A 15,665-nucleotide genomic window follows, 5' to 3' on the forward strand; every position below is an offset into this window, starting at 1 on the left:
GAGTTCTTGACTGTAAACTCAGCCCTTTGCTTAAAGCATTTTGCTTTTAAAATACAAGTAGAAACCAGCAAGGGGAAATCCATTAATCTAGATCTATCACATATTAGGAGGAATGAGTTACTCTCTGAATGAATTGACTGATGAAGAAAGAATAACATGATAGTGCTATTTATTATGATGGAAAATGGTCACCATGTGGGGAGAAGTAACCTTGTGAACAGGCTTCTATGGGACACTTAAGACAGGTATCTCAACTCCCAGAAATTTTCACAATGCCTACACCTCTCTCTGCCTTGCTTTCAATGGGCTTTTGGCAAATGTTTTGGTTTTAAACCAAGAGATTTTTTTTTTTAATTGGAAGAGAAGAGATTACCTGCTCATTGAGAAATAGCAAGATTGAGTAGGAGACTCCCCTGTTTCTATGCAGGGAATTTGTCACCAATGTACATAGAAGAATTGAGATAAATGAGAAGATAGTCAATCTGTGAAATTTCATATTATTTAAGTGAAAATTGTAAAGATGATGAACTTTCATTTATCCCCGTCCCTTTTTTGTTGCCTTTTCAGAGAGCAGAGGAGTACTATGAAGAATTTCAAGATTTCGTATTTCACCTGAGTGCTGTTGATCTTCTAGTGTGCCTAATAGTAAGAGGACCTTATTACCTCACCACATATTCTTTTGAATGACTGTCATTTACTATAACTATTTAATCTTGTCTGGGATATGCCAGATCTGAAAGTATTTTAAATATAGTCTTAGATAAATCAATTACATTTGGATATGATCTTAAACCTTAGAATTACTTCTTATATGCATGACTAGAATGAATAAGACAAGAATTAAACATAAAATTAATTTTTGCTTCTCCTGTTTACTGCCCCCATTAAATTTGAGAAAGATTGTAAAAAATACAGATACAATATAAATTTAATCTTTTGAAATACAGATGAACGAGGAAAAGTTGAATAGACTAAAAGGGAAAAATTATTACATTGGCAAATTTAGGTTGAGAAAAACTACTATCTTTAAATACTCTGTGTCAGTACTTTTCTAGGTGTAAACAAAAACATAGACATTCCTGTTCTCAGAGACCTTATATTTGGGTGAAGTAGATAGGCGATAACCTAATTAAATTATACATACTGTGTTAGATAGGTGGCCAGGAAAGGCTTGGAGAAGAACATTCCAGAAGATGGCAGGAGTGACCTTTGTTTGTCCCAGGGTCATCTGGGAGGCCAGTGTGGTTTAGGCAGAGCAAGCAAGGGGCAGAGTCATAGGAGAGATAGTCACAGAGGTAGTGGAGCAAGTGTAGAGTTGGGAGAAGGGGCCACACAGAGCAGTCTGGGCCACTCTAAGGACAGCAACACTACTTTGAGTAATGGAGGAGTCTGAAGGGTCTTAGGCAATGTGGTACAATCAGACTTACGTATTGAAGAATAGCTCTGGTGACTGTGGTGAGAAGGGATGTGTAGGTTAAGAGGAGCTGAGAGAGACCGGGCGGGAACATGTTGTAATTATCCAGATGACAAATAATAATGACCCAGGTAGGAATAACACAGTAGGGGTGAGAAGTAGTTGACTTATGAATAATTTTGAAGATGAAGCAGGCAGAATTTACTGACAGACTAAATGTGGGTTGTGAGCAGAACAAAGGAGGCAGGTTCACTAAGACAGATTGTGACTGAATAACTAGGTTTCTCCACTGACATATAAGAATTCACAACAATGTTACCTGACAAACACCACCAATTTCACATGAATGTTTAAGTTACATTTCTGAACTGATGTTAAATAAAACTCTTTTCTTGTCTCTTAGCCTTATGTTCAGGCTTTGCTATTGGTGTTTATTCTAAGATGCATGGAACTAAAATATGGACAGAAAGTAATAAGAAAAGATCCTGTTTTCAGGTTGGTAAAATTTTTAATTTTATATTTGATATCATACTTTAGTGTTCCTAGATGGTGGCTGTACTATCAGCTTGTGATTGTGGATTTATGTGTACAATCTAAGCAGTATGATGTTTGGCATTATGATCAATGGATTTCTGATTTACTGCCAGGAATTCAGAGTCCTGGGAGAACTTGGCCTCTAAGCTGCTGAGGGAGACTTTAGTTTCTCAAAAATATGACGAGCACCCAAACACACCATTAGCCCATCCAAGAGTGTGCACTCTTGAACAGACTAGGTAGGATGAATTGATTTAGCAAAGTAGTTCACAGTATTTCACAAGTGGAGGGACTCTGGAAAGACTGAGCAGTGAAAGATGTTGTCACAATGGGCCTGATGAAGATGGGCTCAGAGCAAGCAGAGACATGAGAATGAGTTGCATTGTCAAGAGGAAGGAGCAGTATTTGCTGATGAGTTTGAAAGGTCAAATCCACTTACTGGAAGAGAGGGATTCTGGCTAGTGGGACAGGAGTTCTCAGCAAAGCAGAAGAAACACTGGCAGTTATAATCACCACCAGTCTAATAAAAGAAAGGACACTTGGAAAATTACAGGGACACTGACTTTGTTTTTCTTTTGGTACCAGGGATTCAATTCAGGGGTGCTTAACCACTGAGTCACATCTCCAGTCCTTTTTATATTTTATTTAGAGACAGGGTCTTGCTGAGTTGCTTAAGGCCTTGTTGAGTTGCTGAGGTTGGCTTTGAATTCTCAATCCTCCTGCCTCAGCCTCCTGAACTGCTGGAATTACAGGCATGCACCACCACATCTGGCTGAAACACTAACTTTTGATATGTCTTTGACAAGTGTAAAACCACATGTAACATTTCAATTTTTCTCCAGAATCTCCCCACAAATTCAAAATGTTCCACTTAATTCAGAAATACATGTAGATGAAGATGAAGATGAAGATGTTCAAGCAGAAAGAATGAGAGCATCAAGTGCCCTGACCACTTCAAACGTAAATGAGGTAGAAAAGCAAGAAATAAAGCATATGTTATTGGAAATACCCAAGAAGTATCCAACTTAGAGTTCCATATGCTGGTTTTCATTTTGACTGTTTGGAGTTTGGTGTGTTTTTAATCCTTAAATATGCAGACACTTCTTTGGAAGATAAAAGAACACAAAACATAATGATTTTATTCTTCTTTTGAGAAAATGAGTTTTGACAACTAGTGCTTGCATTTTAAAACCGAACAAATCTTCTTGAGTTGAATAATTCATGTGAGATTTGTTATAAAATACTAAGTGGAGATTAAGATTTTAAGGGTTAGTCTTTCATTCTGTGAGTTGGAGGTCGTGATGTTTCCATGAGCTTGGCCACTCTGTTCTGGCAAGGTCATGAGCTGTGTTCCATGAAATTCATATTTTCTCAGTCTATTTAGAAATTGGACACTATTCATGCTAATGAATGCATATTACATTTGTAATTAACATTATGGATTACTCTTTCAAAATATGGTCTTGTCTATGACATAAGTCATGAAAGGTCCTAGCAGGGAGATCATAGCAACACATCATGCTGTTATCTTTTCTAGAATCCAGTCATAATTGCCAGCTGTCTACACAAAGAGTATGCAGGCCAGAGGAAAAGTTGCTTTTCAAAGAGGAAGAAGAAAATAGCAGCAAGAAATATCTCTTTCTGTGTGAAAAAAGGTTTGAAGTAACCACATTTTGAATTGACTGTTGTATTTGGAAATAGCCACTGAACATCTATTCTGTCAGCATTCTTTAATTTGCAAAGGCCTTCATTCACTCATTTATTAGACATGCTTTTTAAGTGTACCAGGGGTCATTTTAGGATCTGGAAATGGAATTATGAAGAAAGTAGGCAAATTTTCTCCCCCAGCCAGTTTTACATGTTAGAAGAGGATTCATAAATAAAAATAACTTACAAAGAAAAGTATTATGTATCGAGTAAGTTAATGTGGAAAACTGAAATATTTGAAATGACATGTGATGTGGAGCAGTGTTTGAATAGGGTCAGTGAAGACATTTTGGGGCAGTGACAGTAAAGTCAGATCTGGTAATAAGAAGGTGTGAGCCATACAAACATTAAGAGATAAGTGCACCCAGGTAGAGGAAACTGCAAGGGCAGGGACTCATATCAACATAGCAGGAGAATTTGAGTCTCAGAGAGGCCAGTGGGTGCATCTGAGAATAGAAGGGATGAAATCAAACAATGGGTGGGTGGGTGGGTGGGATAAGCTTTTTAAAACAGTTAGAAATTCATATTTTATTCCAATATGAATGACTGTAATTGGACTTTTAGCAGGCCCGTTTCATGGTTTAATTCATATTTTGAAAATACACATGCTGACTACTATTTGTTCCTGAATTTATATCAGCATGGAAGAAAGGACACAGTAGTTTAGACATGGGTAATTGGATTTGGGATGAAGTGTCCCTGACTTCCCAGATATAGGAATCAACTTATATCTGTACTACTATAGAAAACAATTTGGTTTGTATGTGGTGCTGAGGATCGAACCCAGGCCGCATGCATGCCAGGCGAGCGCGCATGGAGTAGAGAGAGAAGATGGGAGGGGAGGAGAGGGGGGATAAAAGAGGATAGGAAAGGTAGCAGAATATAGCAGTCACTAATATGCCATCATGTAAAAATGTGGATGTGTAACCGATGTGATTCTGCAATCTGTAATTGGGGTAAAAATGGGAGTTCATAACCCACTTGAATCTAATGTATGAAATATGATATGTCAAGAGCTTTGTAATGTTTTGAACAACCAATAAAAAAACAATTTGTGTACATTATTAATGGAAATAGGAAGTCTCAGTGAATGAAGATAAATGTATTGACATCAACTTCATACACTTTTTGCTAATATTTTATATAATCACAAGAATTAATGTTTTGGCAACATTGATTACATATATATTACAAATTATAAAATAATACCATCAGTTGCACAGATGTGATTACATTGAAGAAACAGGTTTATGTAAACTGTGAATTCACCTCCACTATTAATAATCTGATTCTTTTTTGCAGGTGAAGTTTTGGGATTGCTAGGACCCAATGGTGCTGGTAAAAGTTCTTCTATTAGGATGATAGCTGGGATCACAAAGCCAACAGCAGGACAGGTACTGAGAAGCAAAGAAATGCCTTCCAATCCCAGCACAGAAATTTCATGATCAATATAGGTTATATCATTGTAAGTCTGTAGTTTTTTGTATTTTAGATATTTTTATTTTTTCTCTTTTATTACTTTTAATAGGCATTTAAAGGTTTATGAAAGAAGTTGGGATGTCTCCAGAAACCAAGTACCTTTTCTTCCTCACAATATCTTGGAAACCCCTGAGGCTTATTATGTCTCCCAGCCCCCTACATGTCAGAATGTAATTTTATATTAATAGAGTACATGCTTTCTGTAATAAATATGAAGCAATTTCTAGGGTATTCCTTTGATGATCTGACAGTTTAGGCATTTTTTAGCTATGTGTCAGTTTTTTGATTACTTGTACCACTGGAGAAAAGGCCACATATTTTTAAAACTGTTTTACCTTTACAGGTGGAACTGAGAGTTGGGGAATGCAAGTCATTTCTGGGTCAGCAGGGAGATGGCATGGTCAAGTTCTTGGGGTACTGTCCTCAGGAGAATGTGCTGTGGCCCACCCTGACAATGAAGGAACACCTGGAGGTGTATGCCACTGTGAAAGGGCTGCAGAAAGAGGACGCTGCCATTGTCATTTCACGGTACAGAGAGGTCCTGCGATTCCTTTTTGCCAAGAGGCAGGGAAGCTGTATCATTGATGATGAACTCACTAATAAAGAGTGGAGAGTGGGAAGGCATTTACACCTTTTCAGAGCATTGGTGGTAGAACAGGGATGAAGGACAAGACGTGGTTTCCAGCATCCCTGAAAGAGGGAATTTTAAAAAATGATTATATAAATTATTGCCAAGGAATAAGTTAATGAAATCATGAATAACCATTCATTTCAGTTTTTCTAATAAAAAACTGGAAACTGAATAAACATCCATTTTCAGTTTCTCATTCAGATTTCTAGAATTTTAGTTTTTCTTTAAAACTCTTTTTTTTGAGTTGAAAACTATTGTGTTCCAAAGTAAATAGTTTTTTTTTTCTTTTCCAAGACTTAAAGTGTTGGGCATGACTTAGCATTTTGAGAATAGTATGGCCATATGTTCCTTCAGTTCTGTTAGAATTGTAGACTTGCATTTTCCAGAAATTCCTAATTGTCCTTATATATTTATCCTGTTTTCTATCAGACTCGTGAATGCTTTCAACCTGTATGAGCAGCTAAATGTTCCAGTGCAGAAATTAGCATCAGGGACCACAAGAAAGGTACATGTGATATTTGATGTTCTTCTGAGGGCTTGCATGGAATGGAGCCAAACAGGGGTGTTTCTCTACATTGCAGCTATGTTTTGTGCTGAGCATCCTGGGAAATTCACCCATCTTGCTTCTGGATGAACCCTCTACAGGTATAGACCCAACAGGGCAGCAACAGATTTGGTGAGCATTATCATAAGCCTCAGAGCCAAAAGTATTAATGTTGTGTGAAGTGGTGCCTATAAACTGATCTTGGAAATCAATACTCAAATCTACTGGTGTCTGATTCAGTGGAGACTGTGTCCTAATTTGCTGCAATAGTTTGGATCTTGAATATCCCCCAAAGGGCCCTGAAGGCTTGGTCCCCAACCTGTGATGCTATTGAGTGGTGTGACCTAGTGGAAGAAAGTTTGGTCATTAGGGGCATGCCCTTGGATGGGATACTGGGATGCTGGCCTCTCCTGTCTCTCTTCTTTTTTCCCGTCCACCATGAGGTGGTCATCTCTGCTCCATCTCATGCTCCCTGCCATGGTTCTCCACAGTGCCACAGGCCCCAAAGCAACAGAGCCAACTGAATATGGACTGAAACTTCTGAAACTGTGAGCCAAAATAAACTTTTCATCCTTTTAAAGTTATTCTCCTACCTATTTTATCACAAGAATGGAAAGATCATGTGTTAGTTATTCATCAGCTATCATTATAATAAATACCTGAGAGAATTAACTTATGAAGAGAAGAGATTTATTTAGCTCATCTCTTTGGAGGCTCAGTGCATGATCACTTTGCCTCATTGCTTTGTGCCTGTGGCAAGGCAGCACGTAATGGTGGAAACATGTGACAGAGCAAAACTGCTCACCTCACAAGCCAGGGCAAAAAAAGTAAGAAAGCAAGAAGGGAGTTGAGGTTCCACAATCTCCTTAGGAAGACAAGCCCCAAAGGACACAAAGACTCCCACTATGTGCCCCACCTCTTAAAGGTCCCACCTCCTCCCAATGGCACCACCCTAGGTTCAAGCCTTAACTTATGGGCTTTTGGGGACATTCAAGATTCAAACCATAGCAAAGATAATTCATATTATTGAGCAAACATATATTTTGCAAATCTGCATCATATTTTTCTAGTATCTAGGCTTAGAAAAGATCCTAAATATTTTGTTGGAGTCTTAGAGTTTGGGGCATTGTAACTTGGAATATATTTTAATTTTTGAGATGTTTACAATTATCTCCTTCTACTCTATTTTCCTAGAGACTGTTAATTTACTGACATCATTTCCTTTCTGTACCCCCTTTTAAAATACTTTTTAGTTGTTGAAGGACTTTTATTTACTTATTTATATGTGGGGCTGAGAATCAAACCTGGTGCCTTACACATGTGAGGCAAGCACTGTACAGCTGAGCTGCAACTCCAGCCCCTCCTTTCTTCCCCTTTTAATTTATAAAATTGTTTATTCAACTTTTCAGTCTTTTCCTCTTCTTACTTTATTTTCTATGAGTTACTCTTTGGATTAATAAAATCTTCAGTATAGTTTCATATTTATTACAATCCAATATTTTTCCAACTTTAAAAACTCCTTTGGTATGGAAATTTTACGCAAATGTACAAAGAATGATTTACAAATCTGCTGTATCCATCACTGAGTTTCAATAGTTATCAATATCAGGCCAACTTTTCACATACACATTTATCTACTTCCTTTCCCTATCTTCCAGGTATTTTGAATGAAATATGAGGCAGCTTACCCTTTTGATTTATAAATATTTCAGTTAGTATCTTCAAAATATAAAGAGAATTTTTTTAAAAAAAACCTTTACAACAATAAGATAAGCATATCTAAAAATATTAAAAACTTTCCCTTAAGTTATCAAAACATAGTATTCAGTTTTCCCTGGTATTTTTAAATTAGAATCTGGATAAGATTTAAAAATTATCTATAAAAATTCTCCTCCATTTTGTTCTTTGTCAGTCAGTGTTGTTTTGTATTTTTGTTTTAAATGCTGTTACTGTCTTGGCTCACTTCAGGCAGGCAATCCAGGCAGCTGTTAAGAACACTGAGAAGAGTGTCCTCTTGACCACCCACTACCTGGCTGAGGCTGAGGCTCTGTGTGACCGTGTGGCCATCATGGTGTCTGGAAGGCTGAGGTGGGTGTCACTCCAGAGCCTGCACTTGACACCTAAGACAGAATCCCTGTGGAAAGGGCAGAACTGCAGTGAGCAGCAGGAGCCTTTCCTTTCCCTTTCCACTACCTTGGAAATTGAATTGCATCAAATGTTAGTGGTAGTGTTTTTTCCAACATGTTCTCCTTCTTACCCATAGATGCATTGGTTCCATCCAACACCTGAAAAGAAAATTTGGCAAAGATTACATTCTAGAACTCAAAGTGAAGGAGCCTTCTCAAGTACCTTTGGTCCACACCGAGATTCTGAATCTTTTCCCCCAGGCTGCACAGCAGGAAAGGTGAAAAGGGTTCTGACTTTGGAGAAAGGTGTGGGCTTTGCCCTCAGGTTTCTTTTTTGCTCTGGGAGAACTTCATTGTGATTTCACTTCAAATCATAGTTAGGGACCTCAGGAAAGAATTTGTTCACTCTTCCTTATTAGAAAAGGCTTGGGAGTTGTCCTATACCCCTTCACAATATAAAAAAAACTGCAGTCAAGATAAAGAATCTCCCTTTGCTGGAATTTTCATGCTTTCATATGAAGAAAAGAAAGGAGTCTGTGTGTGTATGTGTGTGTGTGTGTTAGTGTGTGTGTGTGTGTGTGTGTGTGTGTATGTGCGCGCGCGTGCGCGCGAGAGTGAGATTGGGGGAGGACAAGATGGTTGAGTGAGAGCTGAATTTAAGACAAGTACATCAAAGAAACAGGGTATTAAAATTGCTATTTTTATTTTAGCAAAGTGAAAATGTAATTGACTATCTAAGGTATGCTTCAGGGCATGTAACTCAGCCCTGTTCTTAGAATTTTGGTGTCATAGATTAGACAAGAGGTTTTGATATACATGGAAAGACCATGGATGGTAAGATGGAAGGAGCAGGGACTGGTCTGTAGGGAGCCTGTCCTGTGGGTGTGGTCAACCTTTGGGCCATGTGGGAGCACCAACCTCTATTTGGGAAAGAGCTGAGAAGAGGGCATGAGATTCTGCAACCAGAAGTAGTACATGGAAACAAGATGTCCCAAATCAATTCTGACTGTTCCTTTGAGGCCAGTGAAGTCTTCAGATCTTTTATGTCCCTTTCTCCCAGCTTCAATCTCTCTTTACAAGTTAGCTTTCTGGTGACAAGTCTGAACTTTCATTTGAGATTGTTATCGATATAATTGAAACTCATCAAAGGGGAAAGTTTAGAATATTTTTTTTGTAACAAGTAAACAGTTTGTGTAAACTCAGCATAATATGTAACTATGCCAGATCACTACTAGAAGAATCTACAATAGCAAGGTACCAAAAATGATTAAATTTTTCCATTGATGAATGATAAATGATCATTTTTATTTTAAAAAGAAAATTGTTGTTTTAAAAAAAGGAAATTAGTGATAATAGCAGTATTTATTTTGATGTTTGTCTTTCCCCTCAATGGAGATTCTGAGTTGAAGATGACATTTTCCTGTTCCCAGGTTTTCTTCCTTGTTGACCTTTAAGCTGCCCATGGCAGATGTTTACCCTCTATCTCAGGCCTTTTACAAATTAGAAACAGGTAAGAATGACCATATTTAAACAAAAGTCTTGAAGGATCAATTCATACTTGGACAGTAATTTAGTTGGAGGTGATTGGTTGTATGATATATTTTTTAAACAGATCCAGCAGGGCATGATTTTTAAGAATGGTAAGTGTAGATGATGATAGGTGTGTTAGTCTCTTTCCTTAGCTGTGACCAAAATACCTGACAATAACAATTTAGTGGAAGAAATTTTCAATTCTGAGGTCACTGTTTCAGAGGTTCAGTTCATATGGGCCAATTCCATTGCTCTGGGACTACAGTGAGGCAGAACATCATGGTGGAAGGGCTTGATGGAGGAGGCCTGTCAGCTTGTGTCAGCCCAGAAGCAAATACAAAAAGCAAGGAGCCAGGGATAGATATAGTCTCCAATGGCACACCCCTAGTGACCTACTTCCTCTGGCCACACCCTTCCTGACTACAATTACCACCCAGCAATCCATTCAAGTGAATAATCCATCAAATGAATTAATCCACTATTAGTTTATATCTCTTATAATCATTTCATCTCTAAATATTTCTGCATTACCACATGAGTTTTTCAGGGGATCCCTCCCAATCAAATCATGCCAATAATTAATCCAGCTGTCTGGAAGGAGGTTAATCTCCAGGGAAACTGCGTGAAAACACACAGCCATGTTGACCATTCTTACTGGGCCTCCACAACATTACCCTCATAAAGCCCTTTGGTGTGGCTTGCTTTTCCTACTTATACACAGTCCTTCACACCACGTGTCCCAATGAGTGCCTCACCCCTCTTCTCCTTTCATATCCACCTCCTTCTCACTTTCCTCCCTCAGTTGATGTCCTTGTTTTATATTTCACTAATAAAAGGAAAGCAATAGAGAAACCTTCCATTTGTCCATCAACCACCTCATATCTGTGCTGGTGTTCTCAGCCTTCCTGTGGCTTTGAATGATAGCTCAGGCCATTCCGTGACTGAGCATAATTTCTCTTGCTACTTGCTATCATTTTTCTGCTTTCAAGTGAGTCATTCTCAGCAGCAGACCAGTGTGGTGTAATTTCTCAGCACAGCATAGTGGTGAAGAGTTCAGAATCCAGAGCCAGTCTTATTGGTTCCCATGCCACTGCTGTTGCTTACTACCCAAGAGACATTAGGTAAAAATTGCTTGATAACTGCCTGTCTAGATGGCTTATCTCGACAATGAGGAATAATATCAGTGCCTTCTTTGCCAGGTTGTTCAGAGTATTCAAGAAGTTAATTTCGAGTACCCAGACCTGTGCCTGGTTCATTGTGCTTGAGATAATAAGTAATCTCTGCTGTGCTCCTTTCACTCTAGACAATGGATTTCCTGGCTCTTCCTAAATGCTGCCAGACATAGTGCTCCTGCCTCAGGACTTTGTATTCTGGAATTCTTCCTAAATATCCAAGCTGCTTCTCCACTGTTTCTGGTTTCTGCTCAACGATCACCTTATTTCTGTGACCTTCCTGAACATCCTATTTAAAAAAGTGCCCAGCACACCCTATTTTATTTATCTGTTTTCTTTTTCTCCAGAGCCACTATAATAATTTACTCTGTTATATACTTAAGGGTTCATGGATTAATGCCCATATTATTCCCACTAAGATGCAAATACAAAGGCAGAGGGTTTTGCCTGGTTTCTTTATTGTTCTGTTTCTGACATCTGAGAGCGCCTTTCATGTAGGAGATTCTTAGGCTGTACTTGATAAAACATGAACATGTGAATATGCAAATCCAGTGACAGATGTCATTCAGAGTTTGTAGTGGAGAAGACTGGCAGAGACCTGGTGTGGCAGAACCTACTAAGGGGAGTAATTAGATGGGTGTGAAACAAGAACAAAATATTCCTCATGTAATAAGGATATGTCAGTGATGTAGTTCCTAAAGGAACATGTGTAGTTCCCCAAACACATATGCTAATATCACAACACATATTATCAGACAATGTATGAAAAAAACCCTAATATCAAGGTGAATTTAGTATGCATTTATATTAACTCTTTATGATGTTTATTATTTCATCCTTCTGCAAAAAATATTTATATTAATAACTTGCAGGTTTAGTTCATATGACTTGGAAAAAAATCCTGATAATAAATTGTCAGCATCTATACCTAGTCCTTTTTTTCTCCCAGTGAAACATAGCTTCAACCTGGAGGAATATAGCCTCTCTCAGTGCACGCTGGAAAAGGTGAGTCTACCACTTGAATTTCTCTCATCCCTATTAATTTCACATGCAAGCAACATGAATTTTTTCTGTTTATTTGGAAGACAGCCTACAACCTGACTATTCCTTCTCCTTCTTTTCTTCTCTTAGGTATTCCTGGAATTTTTTAAGAAGCCAGAGCCTGAAAATGTTGATGAAGAAGTTGATACAACCATGAGATGGAAACTCCTTTCTTATTCAGATGAACCCTAAGTCTTCAAACCCAATGTGCTGATATGCTATTAACATTTATTTTATGTAATAATTATCAGTGTGTATGATTTAAAAGATTATTTGATATCAGGATCAGATATATGTTGTATGTGTAGTCAATAAATGAATAAATTTAAAAGTTATTCCTTTTAAAAGTAATAGAAAGACTGTTAAGGACTAAAAGGACTAAAAGACCCTTGAATTAAAAAATGAACAAACATGCACATTGGAAAAGAAGCTCTAGTATACCTTTTGAAAACAAGAGGAGTTATAATAATATTTGTTCAGAACTTTAAAATTTTGAATACTAATCTTATGTTCTTACGATTACCCTCACTTCCTCATCAATAGTTTTAAATGTATTTGCTATTCTTGTAAGGTCATTTCTCCCTTTTTTGCATATGTGCAAATAGTATATCTATACACACACATCTTCTGTATGTCAGCTTCACATATTTTTATCCTTAAAGATAACTATATCCTTCTGTATATCACAAGAAAACTTTTGAAATGTTGAAAACTTTTTTCTGCTTTATTTTTCTAGTGACATATCACATAATTTAACGATATTTTTATGCTCAATAAGGAAAACTTATATAATGGAAAATAATATAGAAATTAAATATAATTGAATAAAAAATTGCCACAATTTCTCCATACAAAAATCCAACTATTTCCTTCCTTCCTTAGGCATTTTTACACAGTTGTAACCATATAGCATACATAATTTCCTAAAAAGTTATGCATACTTACTTACATACCATTGCAATCATTTTAATTTACTTTTTTTTTAAAATTTATTTATTTATTTATTTATTTTAATTTACTTTCAAATTTATGGTAAGGTTGCAGGTTTTTATGTTTTCATTCAACTTTATGTTATTTGTATTCCTTGTTCATTTATATTGATTATTCAATCTTTTCCATATCCATGTCATAAGATTTTTATATAATTAAATATTTTACCTGTATATTTTATACATGTAGGGTTAAAATCACTAATTTGAAGACTTGAGACTCTAAATGTTCCAAAATTCAAGACTTTTGAGCTACTAGTGGGAAATTCCTACTGGCCTCAAATAACAGGTCATAGTCACAATTCTTAGGCACACTAAAAGTATTGTACAAAATTGCTTCCAGGCTATGTGCATGAGATTTATATAAAACATAAGTTAATTTTGTGCTTAGACTTGAGTCTCATCTCCAATATATTTTATATATTTGCAAATATTTTAAAAATCTGACACACACACACACACACACACACACAAAAAAAAAAAAACCCGAAATCTCAAACCCTCTGGTTCTCAGCATTTCTAATAAGGTATAATCAACCTGTACCATCATTACCTCTGAGGAGTTGTATTTCCAAATCTATGATAAATGATGTATAGTTTGCTGTTTCTTCAGGAGCTGTTGGTACCTTATACATTCATATCAGTTGGGTTTAGCTGATCTAGGAAGAAGCCAAAGAGATGGTAGTGTGGAAGAAGAGAAAGTTCTGAGTATTTCTTCCGTTCTCTCCCTACTTTGGTGCCAGATCTCTAGAACTAGAACCTTCTAGGCTTATAGCTTTATCTCTCCTCCAGTAACACCCTGACACTCTTGACATCCCATGACTTTTGACTTCAGGAATGTATGTGAACAGCCTCCAGCAGTTAATTAAAATCACCACTTAAACTGTCATCCCTAACAATTTACGACTCTAGTGGCTTCTGCTCAGGTAAGCTGATCTTGGGTGTGGTCCTTTGCATTCACTTGTCTCCATGATTTCAGGGTTATTATTGGCTCTGAAGCTGTAGTCTCTTTAGGTCCAAGAAACATCAATTTTCTGTTTTCTTAGATTTTTCTTATAAGGAAAGAAATGATGACTTCCAAGCTGTTTATATGTCAGAGCTAAAGAAACTGGATTTTAAATCTTACGGCTTTTTGATTAAATTTAAATTTAGATCACCACCTGGGGCTAGTGTCTACTATATTAAATTAGTTATTTGAAGTTAACTAGAATCTCTGTCCTCATCTTAAACTATGTTTTGTAGGGTACTCAGCTCAAATCATGCCTCTCCCTGCTATAATTGTTTTGTTTTGTTTGGTACCAGGGATTGAACTCAGGGGCACTCAATCACTGAGCCACATCCTGGCACTATTTTGTATTTTATTTAGAGTCTGAGTTGCTTAGCTCCTTTGTTACTGAGGCTGGCTTTAAACTTGTGATCCTCCTGTCTCAGCCTCCCAAGCTGCTGGGATTACAGGTGTGTGTCACTGCACCTGGCTGTAATTGCTTTTTTATATCATAGATCTTCACTATCTTCAACACCCACCCTGAGAAAAATTAGTCATTGTCATCATTATTTTATGCAGTAAGTATTTATTTAGTCTACAAATATATTGATTAGTCTCTAGCATCCAACTATTTCTTTCTGGGTTTGATTTTTTTTTTCTTGAAGGGTTTCTTATTAGTAGATCTTTCAGAGATATTCATTTAAAAAAGCTGTCTCATATTTTTATGGAAAGATATGTATCTCTTATCCCTATACAATGAATTATGCTTAGTTATTTATAATAATAAATATATTTAATATAATCTAGCTGGAATATTCATCAGCCTTTTCAATACCACTCCAAAACTTACTGGGCTTAAAATAGCAATCTTCTTTTAACTTTGTTTTCTTTCTTTCTTTCTTTCTCTCTCTCTCTCTCTCTCTCTCTCTCTCTCTTTCTTCCTTTCTTTCTTTTTTTCTTTTTTATTTTGGTGGTACTAGGGATTGAACCCAAGGGTGCTTGTTCACTGAGCTACATCCTATCCCTTTTTATTTTTTATTTTTTTTTGAGACAGGGTTTCCCTAAGTTTCCCAGGTTGGCCTTGAACTTGTGGCCCTCTTGCCTTAGCCACCTGAGTAGCTGGGAATACAGGTGTGGACCATCACACTCAGTTAACTTTGTTTTCTTGATTTGTTTCTGGCATCTGTACTATTTATTTTTTTCTTTGAATTCAATGTTTATTTTGTTATATCTTAACATTTTATTCATGTCTTTATGAAGAAAGCATTCATATCAGCATAATCTGAGAATTCATAGAAATTATTCTAAAATCACACTATATATTATTTAGGTATAATAAATTTAAGGTAGCTGGCACTATATCTTCTTCAGTTGTAAGTTTTACTCCAAGTATACTAGGAAACTTGCAAAAGGTACTCATCAAGTAGGTTCACAAGATTTATGATTTGTGTATTGTAAACAATCTTTTATTTTTATTTTTTAATGAAGTGAGGTGGTTTTTAAAAATTTGTTC

General features: G+C 36.7%; 1 protein-coding gene across 1 annotated transcript in view; it reads left to right on the plus strand.

Annotated features, from left to right (window-relative positions):
• Nucleotides 1–12,472, plus strand: part of LOC143410424 (ATP-binding cassette sub-family A member 6-like) — a 51,336-nt gene extending 38,864 nt beyond the window's left edge. The window contains exons 27-39 of the mRNA XM_076871282.1: nucleotides 568–645; nucleotides 1,818–1,909; nucleotides 2,791–2,917; nucleotides 3,486–3,603; nucleotides 4,958–5,049; nucleotides 5,478–5,662; nucleotides 6,195–6,270; nucleotides 6,347–6,441; nucleotides 8,278–8,397; nucleotides 8,573–8,713; nucleotides 9,866–9,945; nucleotides 12,087–12,142; nucleotides 12,269–12,472. Of these exons, the coding sequence (XP_076727397.1) occupies nucleotides 568–645; nucleotides 1,818–1,909; nucleotides 2,791–2,917; nucleotides 3,486–3,603; nucleotides 4,958–5,049; nucleotides 5,478–5,662; nucleotides 6,195–6,270; nucleotides 6,347–6,441; nucleotides 8,278–8,397; nucleotides 8,573–8,713; nucleotides 9,866–9,945; nucleotides 12,087–12,142; nucleotides 12,269–12,370 (1,362 nt within the window). The 3' untranslated portion in view covers nucleotides 12,371–12,472. The remainder of the gene's footprint in view (nucleotides 1–567; nucleotides 646–1,817; nucleotides 1,910–2,790; nucleotides 2,918–3,485; nucleotides 3,604–4,957; nucleotides 5,050–5,477; nucleotides 5,663–6,194; nucleotides 6,271–6,346; nucleotides 6,442–8,277; nucleotides 8,398–8,572; nucleotides 8,714–9,865; nucleotides 9,946–12,086; nucleotides 12,143–12,268) is intronic.
• The last annotated feature ends 3,193 nt before the right edge of the window (nucleotides 12,473–15,665 follow it).

Source organism: Callospermophilus lateralis, chromosome 11 (assembly GCF_048772815.1).
Source record: "Callospermophilus lateralis isolate mCalLat2 chromosome 11, mCalLat2.hap1, whole genome shotgun sequence".
Lineage (NCBI taxonomy): Eukaryota > Metazoa > Chordata > Mammalia > Rodentia > Sciuridae > Callospermophilus > Callospermophilus lateralis.